The sequence below is a fragment of the Stenella coeruleoalba genome, assembly GCF_951394435.1.
Source record: "Stenella coeruleoalba genome assembly, chromosome: 1".
NCBI lineage: Eukaryota > Metazoa > Chordata > Mammalia > Artiodactyla > Delphinidae > Stenella > Stenella coeruleoalba.
This window is the reverse complement of record NC_137169.1, coordinates 82,771,422-82,797,384: the sequence shown is the minus strand read 5'-3', so window position 1 is coordinate 82,797,384 and position 25,963 is coordinate 82,771,422. Positions and strand designations below refer to the sequence as shown.

General features: G+C 35.6%; 1 protein-coding gene across 3 annotated transcripts in view; it reads right to left on the bottom strand.

Annotated features, from left to right (window-relative positions):
• The window catches only part of ABCD3 (ATP binding cassette subfamily D member 3), an 83,374-nt gene that overhangs the window by 16,940 nt on the left and 40,471 nt on the right, over positions 1-25,963 (bottom strand). For 2 of the 3 annotated variants that reach the window (XM_079902286.1, XM_079902285.1), the window contains exons 5-16: positions 24,004-24,073; positions 22,502-22,599; positions 22,021-22,144; positions 19,800-19,856; positions 17,708-17,850; positions 14,720-14,789; positions 12,381-12,450; positions 12,199-12,296; positions 11,995-12,086; positions 10,329-10,420; positions 10,179-10,242; positions 9,987-10,050 (exon numbers count right to left, since the gene is read on the bottom strand). In XM_079902286.1, coding sequence (XP_079758412.1) covers positions 9,987-10,050; positions 10,179-10,242; positions 10,329-10,420; positions 11,995-12,086; positions 12,199-12,296; positions 12,381-12,450; positions 14,720-14,789; positions 17,708-17,850; positions 19,800-19,856; positions 22,021-22,144; positions 22,502-22,599; positions 24,004-24,073 — 1,042 coding nt within the window. Of the gene's footprint in view, positions 1-9,361; positions 9,458-9,986; positions 10,051-10,178; positions 10,243-10,328; positions 10,421-11,994; positions 12,087-12,198; positions 12,297-12,380; positions 12,451-14,719; positions 14,790-17,707; positions 17,851-19,799; positions 19,857-22,020; positions 22,145-22,501; positions 22,600-24,003; positions 24,074-25,963 lie in introns of all 3 variants that reach the window. The other variant, XR_013824708.1, reaches the window with a different exon arrangement.

Below are 25,963 nucleotides of genomic sequence, written 5' to 3'. Positions count from 1 at the left end.
AATTACCTTAAATGTGAATGGATTAAATGCTCCAACCAAAAGACACAGGATTGCTGAATGGATACAAAAACAAGACCCATAAATATGCTGTCTACAAGAGACCCACTTCAGACCTAGGGATACATACAGACTGAAAGTGAGGAGATGGAAAAAGATATTCCATGCAAATGGAAATCAAAAGAAAGCTGGAGTAGCAACACTCATATCAGATAAAATAGACTTTAAAATAAAGAATGTTATAAGAGACAAGGAAGGACACTACATAATGATCAAGGGATCAATCCAAGAAGATTATATAACAATTATAAATATTTATGCAGCAACACAGGAGCACCTCAATACATAAGGCAAGTGCTAACAGCTATAAAAGAGGAAATCAACGGTAACACAACAATAGAGGGGGACTTTAACACCTCACTTACACCAATGGACCGATAATCCAGACAGAAAACTAATAAGGAAGCACAAACTTTAAATGACACAACAGACCAGACAGATTTAATTGATATTTACAGGACATTCCATCCAAAAACAGCAGATTACACTTTCAAGTGCATATGGAACATTCTCCAGGGTAGATCAGACCTTGGGTCACAAATCAAACCTCCGTAAGTTAAGAACACTGAAATCATAGCAAGCATCTTTTTCAACCACAATACTATGAGATTAGAAATCAATTACAGGGAGAAAAACGTAAAAAACACAAACACATGGAGGCTAAACAATACATTAATAAATAACCAAGAGATCACTGAAGAAATCATAGAAGAAATCAAAACATACCTAGAGACAAATGACAAGGAAAACACAATGACCCAAAAGCTATGGGATGCAGCAAAAGCAGTTCTAAGAGGGAAGTTTAGAGCAACACAATCCTACCTAAAGAAACAAGAAAAATCTCAAATAAGCAATCTAAGCTTACACCTAAAGGAACTAGAGAAAGAAGAACAAACAAAACCCAAAGTTAGTAGAAGGAAAGAAACCATAAAGATCAGGGCAGAAATAAATGCAATGGAAACAAAGAAAACAATAGCAAAGATCAATAAAACTAAAAGCTAGTTCTCTGAGAAGATAAACAGGATTGATAAACCTTTAGCCAGACTCATCAAGAAAAAGAGGGAGAGGACTCAAATCAATAAAACTAGAAATGAAAAAGAAGTTACAATGGACACCACAGAAATACAAAACATCGTAAGAGACTACTATAAGCAACTCCATGCCAATAAAATGGACAACCTGGAAGAAATGGACAAATTCTTAGAAAAGCATAACCTTCCGAGACTGAACCAGGAAGAAAGAGAAAATATAAACAGACCAATCACAAGTAATGAAATTGAAACTGTGATTAAAAATCTTCCAACAAACAAAAATCCAGGACCAAATGGCTTCACAGGTGAATTCTATCAAACGTTTAGAGGAGATCTAACACCTATCCTTCTCAAACTCTTCCAAAATATAGCAGAGGGAGAACACTCCCAAACTCATTCTACAAGGCCACCATCACCCTGATACCCAAACCAGACAAAGATACTACAAAAAAAGAAAATTACAGACCGATGAACATAGATGCAAAAATCCTCAACAAAATACTAGCAAACAGAATCCAACAACACATTAAAAGGATCATACACCATGATCAAGTGAGATTTATCCCAGGGATGCGAGGATTCTTCAATAAATGCAAATCAATGCGATACACCATATTAACAAATTGAAGAAAAAAACCATATGATCATCTCAATAGATGCAGTAAAAGCTTTTGACAAAATTCAACACCCATTTATGATAAAAACTCTCCATAAATTGGGCAAAGAGGGAAACTACCTCAACATAATAAAGGCCATCTATGACAAACCCACAGCAAACATCATTCTCAATGGTGAAAAATGAAAGCATTTCCTCTAAGATCAGGAACAAAACAAGGATGTCCACTCTCACAACTTTTATTCAACATAGTTCTGGAAGTCCTAGCCACAGCAATCAGAAAAGAAAAAGAAATAAAAGGAATCAAATTGGAAAAGAAGAAGTAAAACTGTCACTGTTTACAGATGACATGATACTATACATGGAGAATCCTAAAGATGCCACCAGACAACTACTACAGCTAATCAATGAATTTGGTAAAGTTGCAGGATACAAAATTAATGCACAGAAATCTCTTGCATTCCTATACACTAACAATGAAAGATCAGAAAGAGAAATTGTGGAAACAATCTCATTTACCATTGCAATGAAAAGAATAAAATACCTAGGAATAAACCTACCTAAGGAGGTAAAAGACCTGTACTCAGAAAACTATAAGACACTGATGAAAGAAATCAAAGATGACACAAACAGATGGAGAGATATACCATGTTCCTGGATTGGAAGAATCAGTACTGTGAAAATGACTATACTACCCAAAGCAATCTACAGATTCAATGCAATCCCTACCAAATTATCAATGGCATTTTTTACAGAAATAGAACAAAAACATCTTAAAATTTGTATGGAGACACAAAAGACCCTGAATAGCCAAAGCTAGCTTGAGGGAAAAAAACGGGGCTGGAGGAATCACACTCCCTGACTTCAGACTATATCACAAAGCTACAGTAATCAAGACAATATGGTAGGGGCTTCCCTGGTGGCACAGTGGTTAAGAATATGCCTGCCAATGTAAGGGACACGGGTTCGAGTCTGGCCCAGGAAGATCTCACACACCACGGAGCAACGAAGTCCATGCACCACAACTACTGAGCCTGAGCTCTAGAGCCCGCAAGCCACAACTCCTGAGCCCACGTGCCACAACTACTGAAACCTGCGTGCCTAGAGCCCGTGTCTGCAACAAGAGAAGCCACGACAATGAGAAGCCCGCACACAGTAATGAAGAGTACCCCTGGATCACCGCAACTAGAGAAAGCCCGTGCACAGCAACGGAGACCCAACACAGCTAAAAATTAAAAATAAAATAAAATAAAGACAATATAGTCTTAGCACAGAAACAGAATATAGATCAGTGGAACAGGATAGAAAGCCCAGAGATAAACCCATGCACCTATGGTCAACTAATCTATGACAAAGGAGGCAAGGATATATAATAGAGAAAAGACAGCCTCTTCAATAAGTGGTGCTGGAAAAACTGGACAGCTACATGTAAAAGAATGAAATTAGAACACTCCCTAACACCATACACAAAAAATAAACTCAAAATGGATTAAAGACCTAAATTTAAGACCAGACACTATAAAACTGTTAGAGGAAAACACAGGAAGAAGACTCTTGAAATAAATCACAGCAAGATCTTTTTTTATCCACCTCCTAGACTAATGGAAATAAAAACAAAAATCAAGAAATGGGACCTAATGAAACTTCAAAGCTTTTGCACAGCAAAGCAAACTATAAACAAGACAAAAAGACAACCCTCAGAATGGGAGAAAATATTTGCAAACGAATCAATGGACAAAGGATTAATCTCCAAACTATATAAACAGCTCATGCAGCTCAGTATTAAAAAGAACAAACAACCCAATCAAAAAATGGGCAGAAGACCTAAATAAACATTTCTCCAAAGAAGACATACAGATGCCCAAGAGGCACATAAAAAGCTGCTCAACATCACTAATTATTAGAGAAATGCAAATCAAAACTACAATGAGTTATCACCTCACACCATTTAGAATGGGCATCATCAGAAAATCCACAAACAACAAATGCTGCAGAGGGTGTGGAGGAAAGGGAACCCTCTTTCACTATTGGTGGGAATGTAAATTGATACAGCCATTATGGAGAACAGCATGGATGATCCTTAAAAAATTAAAAGTAGAATTACCATATGACCCAGCAATCCCACTACTGGGCAGATAGCCAGAGAAAACCATAATTCAAAAAGACACATGCACCCCAATGCTCACTGCAGTACTATTTACAATAGTAAGGTCATGGAAGCAACCTAAATGCCCATGAACAGGCGAATGGATAAAGAAGATGTGGTACATATATACAATGGAATATTACTCAGCCAGAAAAAGGAACGAAAGTGGGTCATTTGTCAAGACGTGGATGGACCTGGAGATTGTCATACAGAGTGAAGTAAGTCAGAAAGAGAAAAACAAGTATTGTATATTAATGCATATATGTGGAATCTAGAAAAATGGTGCAGATGAACTGGTTCGCATGGCAGAAATAGAGACACAGCTGAAGAGAACAAACGTATGGACACCAAGGTGAGGGAAACGGAGGTGGGGGTCGGGTGGGGGGCAGGGTGGTGGTGGTATGAAATGGGAGATTGGGATTGACATATACACTAATATGTATAAAAGAGATAACTAATAAGAACCTGCTGTATAAAAATAAAATAAAATTTAAAATAAATAAATAACAAACAAACAATATATCACAGATATTCTTTCAGGTCAGTATATTCAGATTCTCCCCATTCCTCTCTTAATGCCTGCAGTGTATTCCATAGTAAGGATGTATCATAACGTATTTAAATACTCTCCTTTTGTTAAATATTTAGGTTGTCTGCATTTTGCTTGCTCTTTTAATAATACTGCAATGAAGCTCTGAGAGTGCAAACTGATGCACTAGTGAGAAATACTTCTACAGATCAGATTCTTAGAAATTATGTATTGTATAAAGTACATATGTATTATAAATATTTATAAGTGCCACCAAATTGCTCTGCAACAACGTAAAGTTAAATGAAAAATGTCAAGAGTGGTTGATTTCTAAGCTTATGGTCTTATCTGAGTTAATCAACCTGGTGATGAATCAAAAAACCTGAGTCATAATTGTAGCTCACACAGCAATGTATCACAGCAGGAAAAGACAACAGAGAGATATGAGTTACCCTGGCTGTGGAACCTGCCTTTTTTAAACTGTTGAGCCTTAGGTTCTTATTTTTTAATTCAATGAATATGTATTGAATACTCAGTGTCTGGCTCTGTTCGAGGCAATGCAGCTACATTAGTGAGTAAAAGAGACCAAAGAAACCCAAAGAACAACAAAAAAACACAACAAAATCCTTACCCTTACCAGTACACATTCTAGTGGGAGAGATATACAATAAGGAACATGCATAATAAATAAGTAAATTAAACAGTATGTTAGAAAATAAGTGCTACAGGGAAAAAATAGATAAAGGTAAAAGAAACTGTGGCGGGGGGGGTGGGTTGCATTTTTAAGGTGGTCAGGCCAGGCCTCACTGAAAATGACAACTGGGCAAAGCTGTGAAAGAAAGAGTAAACCAGAAGTTTATCTGGAGGGACTGTTGCAGTCCCAACCCTACCCACAAAAAGTAGCTACAAAGGCTGAAGCAGGAATGTACCTGTCCTATTCAAAAACCAGAAAGGATTCTGCTGAAGAAGAATGAGCAGGAGGGAAGAGTAGTAGGAAATGAGCTCAGAGAGGTCAGAGGTGGTGGTAGGGTAACGGCAGATAAACACTATAGGGTGCTGTAAGCCACTGAAAGAACTTTTTCTGATGGAATGCAGAACCTTCTGCGTTATTCAAAATAGTCGAAAGTGGAAGCAACCCAAGTGGATAAATGAATAAACAAAATGTGGCATATACATACAATGGAATATTATTATTCAGCCTTAAAAGGAATGAAATTCCGGTACATGCCACAACATGAATGAATCTGAAGACACGATGCTAAGTGAGATATGCCAGACACAAAAGGACAAATGTTATGATTCCATTCACATGAGGTACCCAGAATAGGCAAATTCAGTGAGACAGAAAGTAGAACAGAGGTTACCAGGGACTAAGGGGTGGGGAGAAACGAGTTACTGTTTAATGGGTACAGAGTTTCTCTTTGCTGTGATGAAAAAGTTCTGAAGATAGAGGTGATGGTTGCACAACACACTAAATGTACTTAATGCCACTGAACTGTATACTTCAAAATAGTTAAAATGGTAAATTTTATGTTGTACATTAGAGAATGAGCTATTCTGAATGACTTTTCCAGATATTTGTCTTTTTATCTGAGAAATTATTTTAAAGAGTTATTTTGATGGACTTCTTCTAAATACATATTTCTTTTTCCTATAAACTTGAATATAGTGAATATTCCTAGTAATACATTATATATAATAATTGTACTCTACTATAAAAGTGTTCCCCCTAGGAGCACCTTAAAGTTCAGAGAACGATTAATTAAATGGTTCCCTAGCACTCTGATTTATTTAGGTAATGTCAGCCATATGTACTGTTCTCTGCACCGAACTGCTGACTGTGGCTTTCACTGATATCCAATACCCCTCCACATTACTTGGTGCAACATGCCGGGAAACCTCAAAACCAAGTTTGTAATGATGTGTATAAATAGTAACTAGAGTTACTGAAATCCTTAGGTGCTCTTCTATGCACAAATGTCTTAGACTCAGCATTAACTTTTCTTTACTCCGTGGCTTTTGATAATGTTGGACAAAACTTCCAATTACGACATCAGCCATGGTAAGCCAGTGATAATTTTTCCAAATTAAAGATGTGTAAAAACATGTATTTTTTTTTCTGGGTTGAATTAAGACTAAAAGCCAAGGGTTCCTTTCACTGAAAACCAGTTATTAAGTTCTTAATAACACTCTATTTTTAAATTTTTTAAATATAAATTTATTTTATTTATTTATTTTTGGCTACGTTGGGTCTTCATTGCTGCGCACAGGCTTTCTTTGGTTGTGGTGAGCGGGGGCTACTCTTTGTTGCGGTGTGCTTCTCATTGTGGTGGCTTCTCTTGCTGCAGAGCATGGGCTCTAGGGACAGGCTTCAGTAGCTGTGGAGCACGGGCTTAGCTGCTCCACGGCATGTGGGATCTTCCCGGACCAGGGCTGGAACCAGCGTCCCCTGCACTGGCAGGCGGATTCTTAACCACTGAACCACCAGGGAAGTCCCAATAACACTCTATTATTGAGGATCCTGGATTGCTTTACTGGGGCAATGAATGCTCTGAACCACCATATCTTTACCAATAAAAATATTCCCCCAGAAATATCACTTCCTGATAAATCCTACTTCCTATGAATTTACTATAATAAAACATCAAAATATTCTACACATAAATATGATTTAAATAAAAGAGAGATTACATAAAAGTATGCTGTTTACGAAGATTTACTTAGGCTTCTTTAAACGTTAAAATATGCTCGCTTACTGAAAAGGTAAAAATTTTAGTAAGTTACAAAGTACTATTTTAATGCCCACATTATAACCTGCAAGTAGTTATTTCTTAGGGTTTCTCCAGTCTATATAAATATGCCATTGCTGAGGGAGTTTATAAAGGAATAAGATATAAAATCTCCTATCTCAAAGAAGCTTACATTATTTGATTATTAGGTAACACAAAAGGCAAACTGATCATAAAGTAGGACACATTTATTTGTGATGGCCAAGTCTCAGTTTTATCATGCCTCTTTGCAGGAGAAAGGAATCTTTATTTTCAAGTAAGCCAGATGGATAGAAAACAATCAGATGTTACAAAGAAGTGATGGATGTTTGTTGAATTAAAAAACAAAATAAAACAATGTTAAAAAAATGATAGAAAGACAAAATAAATGAGAAAAAGCCAAGTCTAACTTAGAATACCCTAAGTCAGAAAGAGACAGAAGAGGAATTTATTAACAGTGGACCAAAAGTACAGAAGTCAAAGAAACAGCTCCAAGTGGAGGAGAAAACAATACAAGAATCACAGAATAGACAACAGTGATATGGAATGGTCACAGAGTAAAAAAACTTAAACAAGCAGGGGTGTAACTGATAACTAAAATAAGACTTTCCAAAATGAAACCAAAATAAGAGCAAAAAAGTTAGGTCCTTTCTGAGACTAAAAGTGAAGTTATCAGGACTGGCCAGAAGTATACTAAAATTCAAACATAAAGGCTTTAAAGGGAAGGGCGGCTTTGGACTAAGATGAAAGGAACAGCATTAGTGTGGTAACACTATGACAAAGTGAGCATATCACAGACCATAATCATGATCTATTTATTCCACGTGGCTGTACATACAGATCCCAAATCTCTCCTCACTAGGCTCAAGCCATGTGTGCATCTGTATTGTTGGCGTATTCTATGTCTGTGTAAAGACACAAGTGAGGGAAAGTAGGAGAAAGGGCTAAGAGGATTCTTCAATGGAGAAATCTCATGGCCCTTTTTACTCTTGGGTAGTGACAATAAAGGGGCTACTGAAAATCTATCAAAGATGGAGTTTTAAGCTCTGTTTTATTCCTGAAATCAAGCCCTGTAGGTGGCCACCTACTTTGCCAAGGGAGCAAAGCAGCACCTAGAGCTGCAGCTCTGACTGCAGCACCTGGAGCTAAATGAGAAAACACTTCTGTAATACTTGTGCCATTAAATATTTACCAAATATATTCACATTTTCTGTACTTCCCTTTTTGTTTCCTGGCTTTAAAATAAACATGACAATATATAACACTCATTGTTGAATAAGTCCAAAGTACGTTGCATAACCAACGCTTTTCATTTTTACAGTTCCTTAAAAAGAAAGTGGAGACGTACATAATAAATATACATGACTAAGAGTAGAAAAACTGAAGACTTACCTATAATTATAACACTTTGAAAACAAATCCAGTAATTACACTCCTTATTTTATAAACTATCAGACAACATTCCTTCAATAACAGCAGTTGAAAAGAATCTCCATATACAACACAAATTACAGAGGACCATAAACATAAGCATGTAGAGAATTCTGGAGTTGTGCTGTCCAATACAATAGCCACTAGTCACATGGCTATTTAAGGTCAAATTCATTAAAATTAAGTAAAATCTAAAATTCAGTTCCTGAACTGTACTAGCCATATTTCAAGAATACAATATCCACATGTGGCTACTATACTGGACAATGCAGACATAGAACATTTCCATCATGGCAGAAAGTGCTATTGGACAGTGTTATTCTAGAGTAATGGTATCTGGAACTGGAGAGACAGCCCACATGATAGCCATCTGTTACTAATCTTCAAGATTTTCAGATATGAACTATTCGTAAAGTCACAATAGACACATAACCTAAATAGTAACCCTTAGGTCTGCAAGAGTCTTATAAAATCATACAATAACAATAATTCTCATCTTTTGCTTTTGCTTTTTCATTTGGCTTGCCATATTCCCATTTGGTTAACAGACTATATTGATCAGCACCACAATTCACTTGGCTCGAGATGTTATGTGTCTTGGGTGAGTGGCAATCTGCAGCACTATGGTGCTGCTCTTCCACTGTTTTCATCAGTAATATGAAAGTTTATGTTTTGTTTTTATAGGTACAGATCCTCCTATACCATCAAAATACTACCAAATGGTAAATTATTTTAATTTAAAGAGACTAATGTTATATTTGCATGTTTAAATATTCATCTTACATCGGAGATTCCAATTATCTATATCTTCTATGGCTTTCTTCAGATGGACTTTATTTGCAAAAGATTTTTGATAGTAGTATTTGAAACTTTAAAGTCCTGTCAAATAAGAAAAATAAATTTCTATTTCAAAGACTTACTTTTTATTTTTTTCTTCCAGTTTTATTGAGATATCATTGACATGCAACACTAAGTTTAAGGTGTACAGCATAATGATTTGACTTCCATACACCATGAAATGATTATCACAGTAAGTTTAGTGAACATCCATCATCTCATACAGATACAAAATTAGAGAAATAGAAAAAAAATTTGTGTGTGTGATGAGAACTCCTAGGGTTTACTCTCTTAACAACTTTTCTATATGACATACAGCAGTGTTTTTATATTGGTCATGTTGTACATTACATCCCTGGTACTTATTTATCTTGTAACTGGAAATTTACAGTACCTTATGACTACCTTAATCGAAGGCAGTCCTCCTTTATAAAGACTTACTTTTTAAAGCAATTTTGTGGGTTCAGAAACTAAGTGAAGCCTTAAAATTATGTTAAATATTCAGACAACAGTTCTCCATTTCACATTCTGAAGATGATTTAAGCTTTTATATAACCATGTAAAAACTTACTTCAAAATTAAGGTCTCGAATCAAGATATCTCCATTTGGCGTTGCTAAAGGAACATGATCAAATCTATAGAGGAAATTAATAAAAAGAGAATAATTTTACATTAAACACTAAGCAGATGTAGCTGAAAGAGAAAGGCTACTGTGTAGTTTAACAGATGTTTATGGTGCTAAAGAACCCTTTTCTGTACGTACTTTATAATGTTGTCTGCATTGATGATTTCTCCAACACCAGGTATCAAGGGAATGCCTTGTGCTCCTTCAATACATTAAATGGAAAAATCAGTATTAAAGCATCATGTCATGTCAGCAAAAACTTATGTGACCTAGTGCATTCATATTTACCTTTTTCCTGTTGTGAGACCATGGTGCGTTCATATTTGCCCTGATTTAAATCCTTTAGTACTTGCATTAATTCTGTAATCCGAGCAGTAAAGCTGAAGAAAAAAAGAAGTCATAATCAAAACTCCAAAGGCTATATCTTTAATTTTTATTATTTATTTTGAATATAATTGACATATAACATTAAGTTCATATTTTTTACTTTATACAAATCTAACTGAAGTTTCTAAACTTATCATTTAGTTTAAATGAGATAACTTAAAAGACATCTCATCAACATAAAGTATTAGTACACGTTTTATTATTATGCTTCAATAGGAGAGGAGGAACATGCGGCTAAGAAAAGAGGTCTCATAGGATCCCACCTCAACAGATACTTCATTAATAGGCAAATCAAGAAGGTTCTCTGCCACTAGAATTTTAAGGAATTTTCTAGTAAATACTATAAAAGGACCAATGCTAGTGCATTCCTTAGGTCCAGGAAGCATGGACCCTGAGTTCCTGCTGGAGCGAGTTATAAAGCCTTGGATAAAGTTGGCTTTTCTCTCTGAGGACATCATTTATTTTAAGTATGCCAAATGCACACTACTTCCCTGCAAACATGGAAGAATTTGGAGGATTCCTCTCTTTCTTCCTCTGAAGAGGGAAAAAAGATGAAGTGTTCTTAATATTAGAAATCACTGTGGTGACAGAAATCAAAACTAATGACAAGAAGTTGAGGAGGAGAAGAATGATATGATGGTCGAAGAGAAAGCACTCTAACCAGAGAAGCAAACAGGATCATTCCGTGAATAACAAGCAGAAACTTCCTAAAGGAACAGAAGCATCCCGTATGCTAGGAGCTGTAAAGGCATGAGAAAGTTATTAACAAGTAGGAAGAATGTCAGCATTCTCAAGAGAGAGACTCCTCATAGTAGTTTATAACTTCTTCTATCTTGCCATGAAGACCTTAACTGCCAAAGGAGTAGAGAAGAAGGAACAGAGGAAACAGGCAGACTAATCACAGGCCTGGGAAAGATCCAAAGACATCTAATTTCTTCAGATGACCTGAAACTTACGGTGCTCTTTTTTTACATTATCGTTTTTTTGACACCATACCAAGCCCTTTATATTAGACCCTGAAATTTTGAAATATTTAACTCCATTTGATGGTCTAAGAACAATTTTACTAGACACCCTGACCATATTTACAACTGGACCTACAGCTACCATAAGGTAACTTTTCACTTTTTTCATTAAAATCAACTTCATCCTTGTTTATCTTTTGCTGAGTTGCCAGGTATCAAAGACCTAAGGACAAAAAAGTCTGGTAGGGGACAAAAAAGTTCAAACGAGAAAATTCTATTCACTAACTTAATTTTCTGTGAATCAAGGAAAGACTGCCCCAATTCGACATTTCCCAGCTTACTGAATACCAGTGTCCACAGAACAGACAGCTTGAGAACAACTAACCTAGTTTAAGGCTCCAAACAGCTATCTTAAGGAAACATGGAAAGTTCACCATCAAAGAAAAATCTTCCTACTTTTCTATCAAAACCAGCTTGCAAGAGCAAGAAATACGGGGCTTCACTGCCCCTTATCTCAACCTCAACTGGGCACAATTATTAAGGATAACATATTTGAAAAAAATTATTCTCTGCAATTGCTCATTATTACTAATTTTACTTACCCAGCCAATCTTGTCATTTCACGGCCAGCCAAAACTATTCGACCCAGAGCTTGAGACATTCGCAAAAGCATTCTTCCACTTTGGTAGTAATCCTGACAAAGAAATAAATATTAGTTTTCACTTATATTTCTAAGATTAAAACTAGCTTTTCTTTATTGTTATATTTAAAATTTCAATTGAGTATGACTACTTCTACCACTTTACCTCCAGAAGTTCTGAATGTGAGCTTTTGAGATGTCGAGGATGAGACAAATCTAGGAAAGGACGACTGACAACTACATAACCAACCACAGTGGCAAAATCTGAAACAAAACAGTTAAAAACATCAACAATACTTCACTTTTCCCACAAATTCCATTCCACTATCTCTTTTAAAGCATACTTACATTTGGCAATTATGCTATCAATGAAGCCCATAGAAAACCGAAACAAAATGAAATTATGTAGGTGCTCCACCTGGCAGAAAGCAAAAACAAAAAATATATATACTTTCTGTATATTAAAAAAATGAATCTATCATGAGGACAAAAGAAACTAAATAGTTTTTGTATTCAACAAGTATTAACTGAGTGCCTGTGATCTCTGATTACATTATATACATCACATTTCATTGAGCACAATGCTGATCACAGAACAGTTGCCAAACAAATACTTCATGAAACCATTTTTATGCAAACAGAATGGAAACTACTTAAAGAATATCAATGTGGTGTCCCTTGCATGTAACAGTACAATGATCCTGTATTCATAATATTGTCAGATACATACATGTTAAAATTGATCAATAATCAAAAGAAAAAGAACAGAAAGATGAGCTAATTTAGGTGAAACACCAGCTGTCTGGAAATAGCACTCAATGCTTTGCCTTAGTTGGAAACCTCTGGTCTGTGCTTTCTCTAAGAATTATATTACACTCAATTTGAACCAAGCGCTAGTGATGCTGCACAGCCCGAGTCTGTAGCTTTAATCTCAGCATGCATTATCTCAAAATTACAAGTCTAAAAATGTATTTTATTCTGCATTTTTAATGTTCTTGACTTTTCCATCTATCATATTACTCAAGGCCCTGCATGATCCGGCACTGGTCTCTATCTTAAACCTCATCTGCTTCTACTTTGCTCTTTCTCACTGAGCTCCAGAAATATTGGTTCCTCAAACATGCTTCTGCCTTAAGGCTTTTCTCCTGCTGTTCCCTCTGCCAGGATTACTGTCTTCCTAGATATTTATATTCTGTGACTAACTCCCTTACTTCATATGGGTTTCTGATAAAATGCCACCTCTTCAAGAAAGACCTTCTTGCCATACCCTACCTAAAATAGCTAGGCAACAGCCCCCATCATACTCTACCACTTTATTCCATTTTATTTTTGGTCACAAAATTCACTACAACCTGAAATCATATATTGTAAAATATCCAGTTGTTTATTGTCTCCCCCACTAAAACGTGGATTTCCTGAGTACAGGGTAGCTTGCTCTTAATATCTTCTGTAAAAGAACAATGGCTAGAACATGTATTCAATGAATGACAGATGTTACATACTGAGCTCAATGCTGGAGATACAACAATGAATAAAAGCAGACAAGGTCCCTGAGCTCATGGAATTCACATACTAATGAAAGAGACAAACTAGTAAACAAACAAAATAATTATAAATCACAATGTACGCTTTTAAGGAAACAGATCATTAAAATGGGAAAATAACTGGTGGAGGCCATCAGAGAAGACAAGGCCTCAAAAAGGTGTTAACTTTTGGGCTGAAATCTAAAGGATAAGCATGGGCAAGCCATGTGAAGAGCGAACTAGTTAACAGCAGTCCCCTAGAACATTACCTTAAATGCATTTTATCAGTGAATACTATCAAAGTTCAGTCATGCTAAATATAAAAAAGGCAAAAATTCAATTTCTGAAATAATTTAAAATAACTTCTTAAACCTTTAAAAATCACCTCAAATATGTACTTAATTTCAAAAACTTCCACTAAAATGTAAGCTCCTTAAAGGGAGGATGTGGCCCATCACACACACCACTGTTATCACACTAATCACCTGGACAAGCACAGACACCTAGATGGTGCTCCGTATCTTTTGAATGAATAATCAATAAAATTAATTAAATTCAAATTTTCCAAGTGGCAAGTAAATAAAAACCAAGGTATAGTTTTCATAAGAAACAACGTTTATATTCTAAACCAAGGGTCAGCAAACTATGGCCCACAGTTCAAATCCAGCCTGTCACTTATTTTTGTAAATAAAGTTTTATTAGAACATAGCCACATCCATTCATTTACATACAGAATATGGTTACTCTTGAGTGGCAGAACTGAACAGTTGCAGCAGAGACCATATGGCCTGAAAAGCCTAAACTATACATGTATTATCTTGCCCATTACAGAAAATATTTGCTGAACTGTGCTCACAGTATTTCCATGAATGCTACAGGAACAAATTCTTTCTGTAATAATCACTAAATTTATCACTAAATAAGACTCCTAAGTAACCGCTTTAAAAGTACAGACAATTATTTTAATAAAACCTACCCAATTTTATAGTTGGGCAGCTTAATACAATGATTTGATAGTTTTTAGGAAAACACAGTATAAAAATTCTTCACAGTTAGTTATTCTAAAAATAAATATTTTAAAGATTAAAGGTATATGTATGTATCTTGGCAAAGGCCCCCAACCTTTTTTCCATAAACACATGAGCCTCCAACATGTTATCTTACCAGTTTTCGGAAGACTGAGTGGATTGTCTGCTTTTCTCTTTTATTTCCATTGTAAAAGGCAATTTCTTCACTATTAAAGAAAATAATTTAGCAATTAATTTTAATGTTACCTAAGCCTGAAAAATAACTGAAATACCGTATTTAATGACTGAATATTTGTATATAACTGGACATTTTGTGACTATGAGCTTATTGGGTACATCTCAAGCCACTATCTGTACCTAGCTCAACTGATCAGAGCACAGGGATACGCACCTGACTGACTGGATCACAGACTGCACTACCGACATATGTTGCATATGCCACATATAGCCTGGCTGGAAAAGATGTGCTGGGTTAATTCTCAGAAATGTGAACAAAGAAATAAGAAATATAATAAGAAATAAGAAGTAAGAAGGAAATTGCCATGACATATAGGAAGGCAGGACTAGGGCAGCCATTACTACAAACTGAGTACAGATCTAACCAGAAGGGAGAGGAGAAAACAACAGTTAGAAAAAAAATAAGGTAGTGATGCCATGACATGCAGCCTTTAAAAGACAGAAAAGCAAACTAAGTCCTGCCCGCCTCACAGTGCCAGCTCCCAGGAGGCCTAGCTGAACAGTTGTTCTTATTCTTGGAACCCCAGCATAGCCTCGCAACTCCTCTTTCTTTGAGCTGATTTGAATGGGTACACAGGGGCCACAAGGATCTTAACTAGGAAAAAAGGGTCATTTTATGGATGAAAAAAGGTTAAATATAGTTAACTAAATTTGCAGAAATCATGGAGCTGGCAGGTCAAATAGCTGAAATTATAACTCGTATCTGACACTAAAGTCTAGTTTTCCACTCTATTCAGTATAATGTAAACTCTCCCAGCAAAGTACCTCTTACAGCAGAGGAAAGTAAAGATTTACATAGGCATCTAGAAGGCACAGTTAAAACAGCTCTTAATAAACACACAATATTTCTTTAAAGTCTCTTTTTTCCCTTAAAAACTTATGTGAGTTTTATATTCTAGTCCAAAATGTACCTGTATTTTTTTCCATCATAAAAACAAGGTAGCCCCTACCTCAACCAATTCAAGTAAAATTAACTTTCCATAAAGTTGCTTCGTGTTTGACCTGCCTTTCACAATTTCCCTTACACAATAATGCAGGGCCCCAGGGTATCAGAATCCCAGTTTAACACAATTCTATACCTATAATTTGTTTTCTTACTTCCTTTTACCTCCTCTGCACATTTAAGTCAGTGGAGAAAGATGAGGTGATAATTCTACTTCTCCTGAACGTTTTAGCCTAAACCTAAAACCTGAAAGAACAGAACATCCCAGAATACTGACAACTGCCTATCCAACATTTATTCTCTTCCATGTCCTTCTTCCTAAGAGAACCCCAATTTTCTTAAAGTTCTCTATCCTTTTCTATGCATCCAAATGGTTGAGGAATGGCCTCAACTCCATCCACAGGGGAAGAGTTCCCAATGGTCTAAGCCAACCACTTTGCTGTAACTGCTTTAGTGATAATTCTGGCCAATGAGATGTGAAAGAAAGTCTGTTGTGGGGCTTCTGGCGAAGATTCCTTGCTCTCTTAAAGAGACAGCAGAAATGGTCTGTTTTTGTTTCTGGACTTTTTGCAGGGGAGGAGGGCTGGTGAGATCTAAAACTGCTTTTGTCATCTTGTGATCACAAAGAGAACTAGCCAGAGGAAAAGGGTAACATACAGAGGAGGAGAGAGCCAAGAGAAGACCCAGACACCCCGATCATGCTGCGCCTAGAACTGCTCTATCTTTAAGAGTTTTTATGTGAAGTAGTAAATGTCTTTATTGTTGCAGCCACCTGAGTCAGGGTTTTCTGTTTCTTGCAATGGAAAGCATCCTAGCTGATACCATCTTTCATTCACTTGGCAGATCACCTCTCTACGCAACCTTCTATTCTTCTGTCTTCCTACAGCACAAAAACCCTATTTAGAACTGGTACTATTTTAGCAATCCAAGGAAATAAAGGAAGAGGGAACTGTTAAAAGAATAATTTCCTAAATAATTCTGTAATGCCAACAGGGTAGTAAATAAATATTAGGACCCTCAAGATGACTTAAGGTTGACAGATCATCAATATGCGAGAAAATGTATTGAGCACTTGCTACATATTAAAAACAGTGCTGGAAGCTTTATATATATTTCATATTTAATCCTCATGACAACCCTATATTATCTACCTAGCATAAACAAGAAAAGTGAGGCTATAAATAACTTGCCAAAAGTCATATATAACTGATAAGTGGAGAAGGTAGCTTTTGAAACTAGTCAGGCTGGCTCTAACGCCCAATACTTCCTTCTTTGGATTTTTAAACTGTCTGGAAAATAGGTAGAGACACATGCAGTGAGACTGAATTAACTCTGAGTAGTCCAAATACAGTCTCAAACAAAAAACATCTGTGGATAAATTGAGACAAAATTTTCTTTGAAGAAGTAAATTTGAATTTAAATTGTTTTTTTGACTTTGCTTAAAGTGAAATCAACAGAAAGTTAGTCAATAGAAGACATGAAGAGGTAAATCAGGGATACTAAACAGTTAACAAGAAACAGGGTTAGAGGGCTTCCCTGGTGGCGCAGTGGTTGAGAGTCCGCCTGCTGATGCAGGGGACATGGGTTCGTGCCCCGGTCCGGGAAGATCCCACATGCCGCAGAGCGGCTGGGCCTGTGAGCCATGGCCGCTGAGCCTGCGTGTCGGGAGCCTGTGCTCCGCAACGGGGGAGGCCACAACAGTGAGAGGCCCGCGTATCGCAAAAAAAAAAAAAAAAAAAAAGAAACAGGGTTAGAAACGTTGAGGATTACTACTTTATAAAACCGATATCCTTCATAATGTATATTTTCAAAAGAAGTAAATACACACAGACATAATTTCAGTAACAGTGTTACTAGACTTTTTGGAGTCAGCTTACAGGACTTCAATAGCCATACAAAGGAATTTTTAGTACAGCCAAATACATTTAATACATTTGTACACACCTGTTTGTGATGAGCCGAGAATTAACGTATCTATACTCTCCTTCAAGCTTTTGCTCAGTTATTGTCATCTTACCAATGGGTCTTCTAATTCGAGTTAGGAATAGCCCAGAAACAAGCAAGTAGGCCATCATGCTTGCTGGGCCCTGTTAGTATTGGGAGAGAAAGATATACAAAGGTCAAGGATATAATAAATTCACTGAATGCAACACACACAATTTATTATAATTAACGCCAGTTACTTTGAGAGAAATTACTCTTTTGACTAATTTTTTCCCTTAATTGTTTCTTTTCTGAGAAATTACACACTGGGTCTTCTTTGTTTTTACTACTCATCTACTCCTCCTCCCACCACTCTTTCCCCAGCTCTCCCAAATTTGCTCACTTAAAAACTCCTAATTGTAGTCCCCACTCTTTTTTACAGCACCTAAAACTCTTCTGATGGAACTCTTCTCGACACTCTCTTAATTCCACAATAACTCGCAAACCTCTTTTTCGCCTTTTCTTTGAATGTTAATACTTCCTGAGGTTTTCTCTTTCACTCCCTTCTCCTCCCAAATTTATACCTCTAATTCCATCACTCTTAAGAATCCAAGATGTTATTTCCAAATACTTACTGTACATCTGAAGCTGACTACTCTGTAGAACCTCAAGCTCAATTCCCCCAAATGAGCTCAATCTGCCTTTCCCTTCTCCTGCGTCTTGCTTCTAGCTGCCGTACTTTGTAATGTGGTAAAGTACCTCATCACGCATTGACCCTTCTAAGAGAGAAGCTTCAAGCTTGCCTTTCCAAGCTCATCGAAGGTACTTCCCTCATTCCCACATATATATATCCTATGTTCTGCCATACTGAAATAACTGTTTCCTGAACGCGCCTTTCAATGAAGTTGTTCTTATGTCTGGCAAGCCTGACATGTCTAATGGAGGCCTACTCATCATCCTCAAAGCAGCGCAAATATCACCTCCAATTCTTCTGGACAATAAATACATTTCCACACTTCCATTACTGGACTTATCACTTATTACAATTGTTTGAATATCTACCCTTTCACCAGATCATAATCCCTCTTCAGTAGGAACTGTGTCTTACTCATCTTTTTATTCAGACAGTGTGTATGGAATATAGTGTGTATTATTTTTAAATTCAATATGATTGATTCAATGCATTTCAACAATTACTAGAAGGATGGGCAAAAGAGATAACTAAAACATAGTTTCTACCTAAGAAATACAAAATCAGAAAATAAGAACACATGGAGATATATTTAAATATAATACTTAAGCATTATAAACACGTAATAAGTACCATCAAGATATTACAATATATCGGTAAGAGGCCTTAAGCCTATTCACTTGTTTACAGTAAAAACAAGTTTTAAGAATGATTAAACCTGGCTTACGAGATATCAAAAGGTTAGGAAGATAGACAAGAAAATTAAAATAAAAAACTGCTTTCCCCAATGTTTTGGAACAGAACAAAAATCACTACATAAATTATTTATTAATCAACTACAGAAAGTATATACATACACATGTACATATACACATAAAACAACCACACTATTATATGACTGTTATAAATATATAACAATAATACTACATATTAAATGAGTAAAGTTAGACTTCAACGAGAATACTCAGAATATAAAGGTCATTCTTGTTAACACAAATGTCAGAGAGACACCTAATAAGGCTCATAGGATAGTCAACCATTTATATTATTATAAAATATTCTTGAAACTGTTATGGCCACTCTAAAAGTATTTAAACATTCAAATTGCATAGTAAAATAGCTGTCTCCAAATTTCTTTTTAGACATTACTTTGCAACAATAAATACATGTATGTTCAATGTTTAAGCACTTCTGGTTGTTAAAGCCACAAAAATTTTCGAAGTGTCTGGCTTAAGCAAAATTAAAAAGCTAAATTAGAAACCTTTAAAAATCTCTAGTACAGTATTATTTTATAACCAGACTTTATTACCTACACTTGTAAAAAATACATTCTTTGAGATACATAAAAATTCTTACAAACCATCCAGCTATTCACAGCACAGTACTGTAGCCATTTAGAAGACAGAATAAAAGTAAACTTACCTGAGCTCCTATTGCACTCGTTAACTTGAAGATATACAAAACTATGTCTAAAAATGGCTGTAAAATAAACATCAGAACGTTCAGAATTAAAAAGAACTAGATTGCCTAGAGTGATAGCCAATAAACATGTTAAATACAAAATGCTATTCGACATTTATAATTGTCAACATGCAGAGTTCCCACTATGTATAATGTACTGTAACAGTATGCAACTCAAGACACAGTTCTTATTCTCAAGAAACCCAAAATGGAGACAGCCTGATCAATGTCTACTGACCATCAACTGGGAAAAGTATTTACCACTTTCCATCAACTAAGGTAGCTCTACTGTGATAATTAGCCATTACTTACTTAGCAATTTCTCAATGTAGTATAAAGACACTGAATAAAATGACCTGAGTTTTAACCCCAAATCTACTAACAGCTTTTCTGGTTTCTATATATCTTCACCTGAAAAATGAGAGACTCTTTCTGCTCTTAACGTTGTCTGATTTTATCACAACATCTACATGTTGAAATATGGTGAGTGAGCTTATGAATCTAATTTTCTGACCTAAAACTCAAGCTCCTAGAACTAAAATAATGCATTAATGTACTGCTCCTCACACAGAGACAACTCAACCGACATACCAAAAGTTGTACATATTTTGAACTGTTTTTCAAGAAACCCAAACTGTGTTCATTTACTTTAAGTCCATAGCCACTCCTTTCTGACTATATTAGGATAGGTGGCTTCGTTTATTAATTGGCTTGTACTAAGATGAACCTTTTCTTTCTTGTCTTACGAATTATCAAGAAGTTAGATATATTTAGACATATACTTAGATATATAAAATTCAAGTACACTTAAGTTACTGACAAAAATAATGACTCAACTGAAGTCAGAGTTCAAACAATCAGATATTTTATAAACTAAATATACTGTCGTATATAGCACCACTACAATCAATTAATTTGATAATATTTTTCTTTACGGCAGCTGTGACAAGTCCTGAGCTATGGACTTACTCAAGTGCCAAGATGTAATAAAGAATACACAACAATGTCTACAGAATTACATGAAAAATATTATATACAGCACCTCCCCCCTACACACACACACAGAGAACGAACTAAAATGTGGTGATGGGCGGAGGCAAAAAAGCAGCTGAATTACTGAACAACTTGCAGCTGTCTGAGTTTCTAGAGTTTGGATCAGTAAAGAGTTAAAGAGAGCTAAATAAAGAACAAAGTTTGGCATGAAGTGAAAAGGTGTCCTAGCAGTGGGCCTATCAAGAGGGATACAGATCGCTTTTCTTAGAACTGCCTAACCTCCTTCCATCCACATGGTTGAAATGGGAGCATTCCTATTCTTACAATGTGACCCAGCCCCTTGTAGTATATAGTTTTTTGTCTCAAGACTGGAATATTTGGATCAATTGTGGTCAGAGGCAAGATACTACAAATGGTCCAGTTTGAGACAAGCTCCGACCACAAACCAAGAGCAGTCATGTGGAGTGGATGGGAAATGGGGCATCTAAGATGAAGAGTGGCGGGGGAAATGCTGGGCAGACAGTCTTATAGATGCCCTCTACATGTGCTAGCCAACGCAGGAGGTAATGGCAAAGAAGATGGCTTAATGAGAAGACCACAGCAAAAACTGTAAGGGTGGTGAGATAAGAAGAGGAAGTAAGAGCTGACAGAATCAGGAGGAAGAAAACTAGTTAAGGTCAGAGTCAAAAGCTTTGGCAATATTCTGGAAAGGGGGGAAAAACAGTAATTAGAAAAAACTGAAATGTACTAATATCTTGTGAAAATTTTTTGACTATTAAATGATCTATTAGAGATACTGAAGCAGAGAACTGGGCAAGAATATGTCCTAGCCTAGGGTTATGAATGTGGAACTAAAAATAAATTGACCATGAATTTCTAACAACTGCCAGAAGTACACAGGTCAAGAGATAAAAATCCAAGTTTCTGTCGTTTTACTGAAATCAGCCTGCAAAGTTCTTATAACATCTTTATAAGACACTAAATTCTCAGTTCTTGGCCAAAGCACTTCACACCAATAATATAAAAAATTAAGTAACTGTAGTTAAAACTATTATAACAACTCTATAATTTTCTTATAAAAGCATTAAATACTTATATGCTGCTGTTATGTGCATCAAATCAATTCCATATAAATTTGCTTAGATTCAAAGATAAGCAAATTAACAACAATAAAAATAGAAAAACTTACCTTACTAAGATTTGAATACAGATCAACTACACTGTTACAAAACTTTTCTACATCTTGTGTAAGCAGCTGGTCTGGATTAGCTATTCTGTTGTCCAGATTTCCCATTTTATAATACGTGAAAGTTCTAAAATAACAATAAGAAGATGACTTTAAAACAAATGATTTTAAAAACAAAAAAATTCACATTATACTATGTAGTGCAAATTCATAGAAACAGAAAAATCTGGAGCTGGAAGAGGCCCTAAAGATTGTCCTAATTTATTTTAGAGATGCAGATGCAAGTCTGGAGAAGGATCACTGGCCAATTAATGGAAGAGCCAGGATTAGATTCCAAATAGCTGATGTCTTTCTCTATATGCTTCTGGGTCTAAGAGCAATCCTCTTGAAAAACATATCAAATAAAAAAGAAAAACTTCTACATCTCAATATCATAAGTATTATTGTTTAAGTATTTTAAATATAAAAATAGGTTATTACTTACTGGAGATACTCCTCATAGAGGTACTTAGTTAGTCTTACTCGGAAGCACAGTTTGAGCTCATTTAACCCAAACTTCAAGAAGTTATTAACCAGAGAAATCTAAAACAAACAAACACATATTATTGGTTTTGCTTCATTTCTACTTACTAAATTATAATTTGTTTCCCTATCATTGATTTTGTCTCCAAATCCTATAAATTTTTTATAACTGATAGTACAAATTGATATAATTCAGTTCTGTTTTACTAAACATTTCCAAAGACACAAAGAGAACATGCTAAATCAAATGTAATTAGCTATATTACCCTTTACTTGGAAATTAATTTTAGAATATATTAATATTATTAATTATGAGAAGCACCTTGTTACCTTTTTTATTTTTTTGGGGGGGGGAGGGAGATATAAACAAGCCAAAGAGCAAATCTGTCACCTTTCTATCCAGTGTAAAGAACTTACTTTAGGAGTACTGACATTTATGCTTAGTATATCTTCTCTTTCCTGCTACCAGCACTACAACCCTAGACAACGGAACTCTATACCCACTGTATTTGCATTTGTTAAAAAAATTACTACAAGTTTTATACCAACTAATGCCATCTTCTAGATTATTTCTGCAGTCAACTTTACTACTCTTTTCCACCATTATATTAAAATTAATTCTTCCATAGTTCTGAGGTCACATTTATATAAAAATTTTCTCAAGGAAACACTGGTCTTCTGCTGAATCTCCATCTTTGATTGACATCAATGCTGCTTTTCTCAATTTTCTATTTTAAAAGGTCTTCCATGTATGTCTATCCTCAAGCTTTATTAAATCTGACATATGTTCTAATTAATTAAGTTCTATAATCAAGCTCCTCCCTTTTACTCCCACACATACAATACTAAAATTCTTATCGTGCCGATAAAATAGAATAAAGGTAAGACCCAAGCTAAGAAAATTACTTATGATTTGGACCACTTAACGTTTATTTTTAGTAAATTCGGACAATAAATTCCAATTACATTACATTACATTACATTAGTGGTTCGAGTTACTGTAACAGTTTATGGCCTACAGCAATGATTCTCACCCAGGATTTCTGCCCTCAGCTCACTGCCCCACAACCTCACCTCAGCCCCCCACAGGCCACTTGGTAATGTTTGGAGACACTGAAGACATTTTTTTTGTTGTCACAACTGGGGGAGGGGTGCTATTTCCATCTAGTGGGATGTTACTAAATATCTGAGAAACCCTGGCCTAATGGTCAAAGAAAAAATCATCTACACTTGTATACACCTACATATGTATGCAAAGAAACTGATCCAAACATAATTCCTTTAAATTTTTCTATCTAGTGTAAAGGTTTGCGCACTGAAAAACTCCACTATAAGTTACAAAACTAAACTTGAAAAAACTTAGTATATAAATCTTCAAAGAACTTAATAAGTAAAAATCCTAAAAGATTTCAGTAAGAGGCAATTTTTTCCCTATGTAAAAATCTTTAAAGAATTAACACTTACGAGAGGCATGGCAGCGATGAAGTTGAATAAGTATTTCTTGAAATCTTTTCTGCTACGACCAATGATACCACTGCAAACCACCACATGCAATGCATTAGTTGCAAAAGAAGCAATATTTAACACTAAAAAAACCTCTCTAAATCTCTAAAACTATTTTTGGAAATTTTCATTGAATCAAATGAATCAATAAAAAAAAAGATGCTAAAAACATTTTCTTACAAAAACATTAACTTTTGAAATTTTGTCATTTTAAACAGCTTGCTTGGAAATCACTCTACAAACGGCAAAATTAAATAAGAATGATAGCTAGTTCTTTCCTTCGTAAAAATGGTAATTAAACAGCAGGCTTGGGCTTCCCTGGTGGCGCAGTGGTTGAGAGTTCGCCTGCCAATGCAGAGGACGCAGGTTCGTACCCCAGACCGGGAGGATCCCACATGCCGCGGAGCAGCTGGGCCCGTGAGCCATGGCCGCTGGGCCTGCGCGTCCGGAGCCTGTGCTCCGCAACGGGAGAGGCCGCAACAGTGAGAGGCCCGCGTACCACAAAAAAAAACCCCAGCAGGCTTACACTTAAGCAGTCACAAAAGGGGTTTTATATGATGAAACAATTAACAACTTTATAGACCCAGGAATGGATTACTGTGGATAAAGTACTATTTCTTTGTTTGCCTTTAAATATTTTAACATCCTGTCATTTGTATGAACTAATGGCAAGGAGACAGACTAATGACAGATGAGCAAATTCTTACTATAAAGGGCCAAGAGCAACCATTTTAAGCTTTGTGGGCCATAAGGTCTCTGTTGCAACTACTCAATTCTGCTATTGTAAAGCTAAAACAGCTAAGAATGAGATTGACTGTGGTCCTAAGAAAATTTTACCAAAAAAGATGGCAGTGGGATTTCAATGAAACCAGATCTTTTATCTATTTTTAATCTATTTTAAATATTTATGTTTTTAAAATATCCACTAAGAACTTATTTAAGGGTTCCACTACTTTTTTAAAAAGATAGAAAGCCATTATATCATTATAAGTAAAGGATCTCTGACTACCAAATGTCTGTGGTCTAGTGCAAAGATAATGTTAATATTCCCAGAAGTAAATTAACCATATTTTGAAAAACAATGTGCCAAATGATTCAAACCTAGCTCTACACAAAAAAATGACTCGTATACATACTGATAAATAATTTCTTTTTATGAGGGAGTAGATGAATAATGCCAAGTAATATGAACTGATCTTTTAGAGCAAAAAAGTTCCATGGGCAAATAAATTTGCAAAAACCTGAGTTAACGCTAACAAATGTCTTTACCAAAGGCCCTCTCAAAGCTCTAATGTATAATATGCATTGTAAAACTCTGAGAGGGCTTTGTAGCACTAGCATTTCCTCCATCATTGCTAAGATTCCAAAGAACATACTTTGGGAAATGTTACTCTAGACCGATAGAAAAATTAATAGTCCAATTTTGACATAGCTGCTAAAAAGTGTTAAAAAAAATTTTTTTTAAAGCTGAACTAGAAAAAAGTTAAAATAGAGCCACACAAAAATGTTGTGTGAGCAATAAGAATATTAGAGGCGAAAAGTAATTAAGTACAAAAGTTTAGAGGTTTAAATTAAAATTATTTGAACCAAACTTTACATAAAACCAAAGTGCTTTAGTGCTGCCCAAGCTGTGAAACACACAAGATTATCAAACTTTGGTAAAGCACATGCCATCATTCAGCAATGGTTTACCACTGGAGTAGCAGCTACAAATTTAAAAAATGGTTTCTTGAATAAAGCTTTATTTCTGCTTATTATCCCACTGCAAAAGAAAAATAATCATCAATAAAGTAATTTTAGAGTAGTCGCAATCATTACTTCTAAAACATACAGGAATCCTAAGACAGTTTGGTAATTTTAAAATGCTACTTATAGCCAAGTGGTTAAAAATAAAAGATATATTTATGATTACATACGGCAG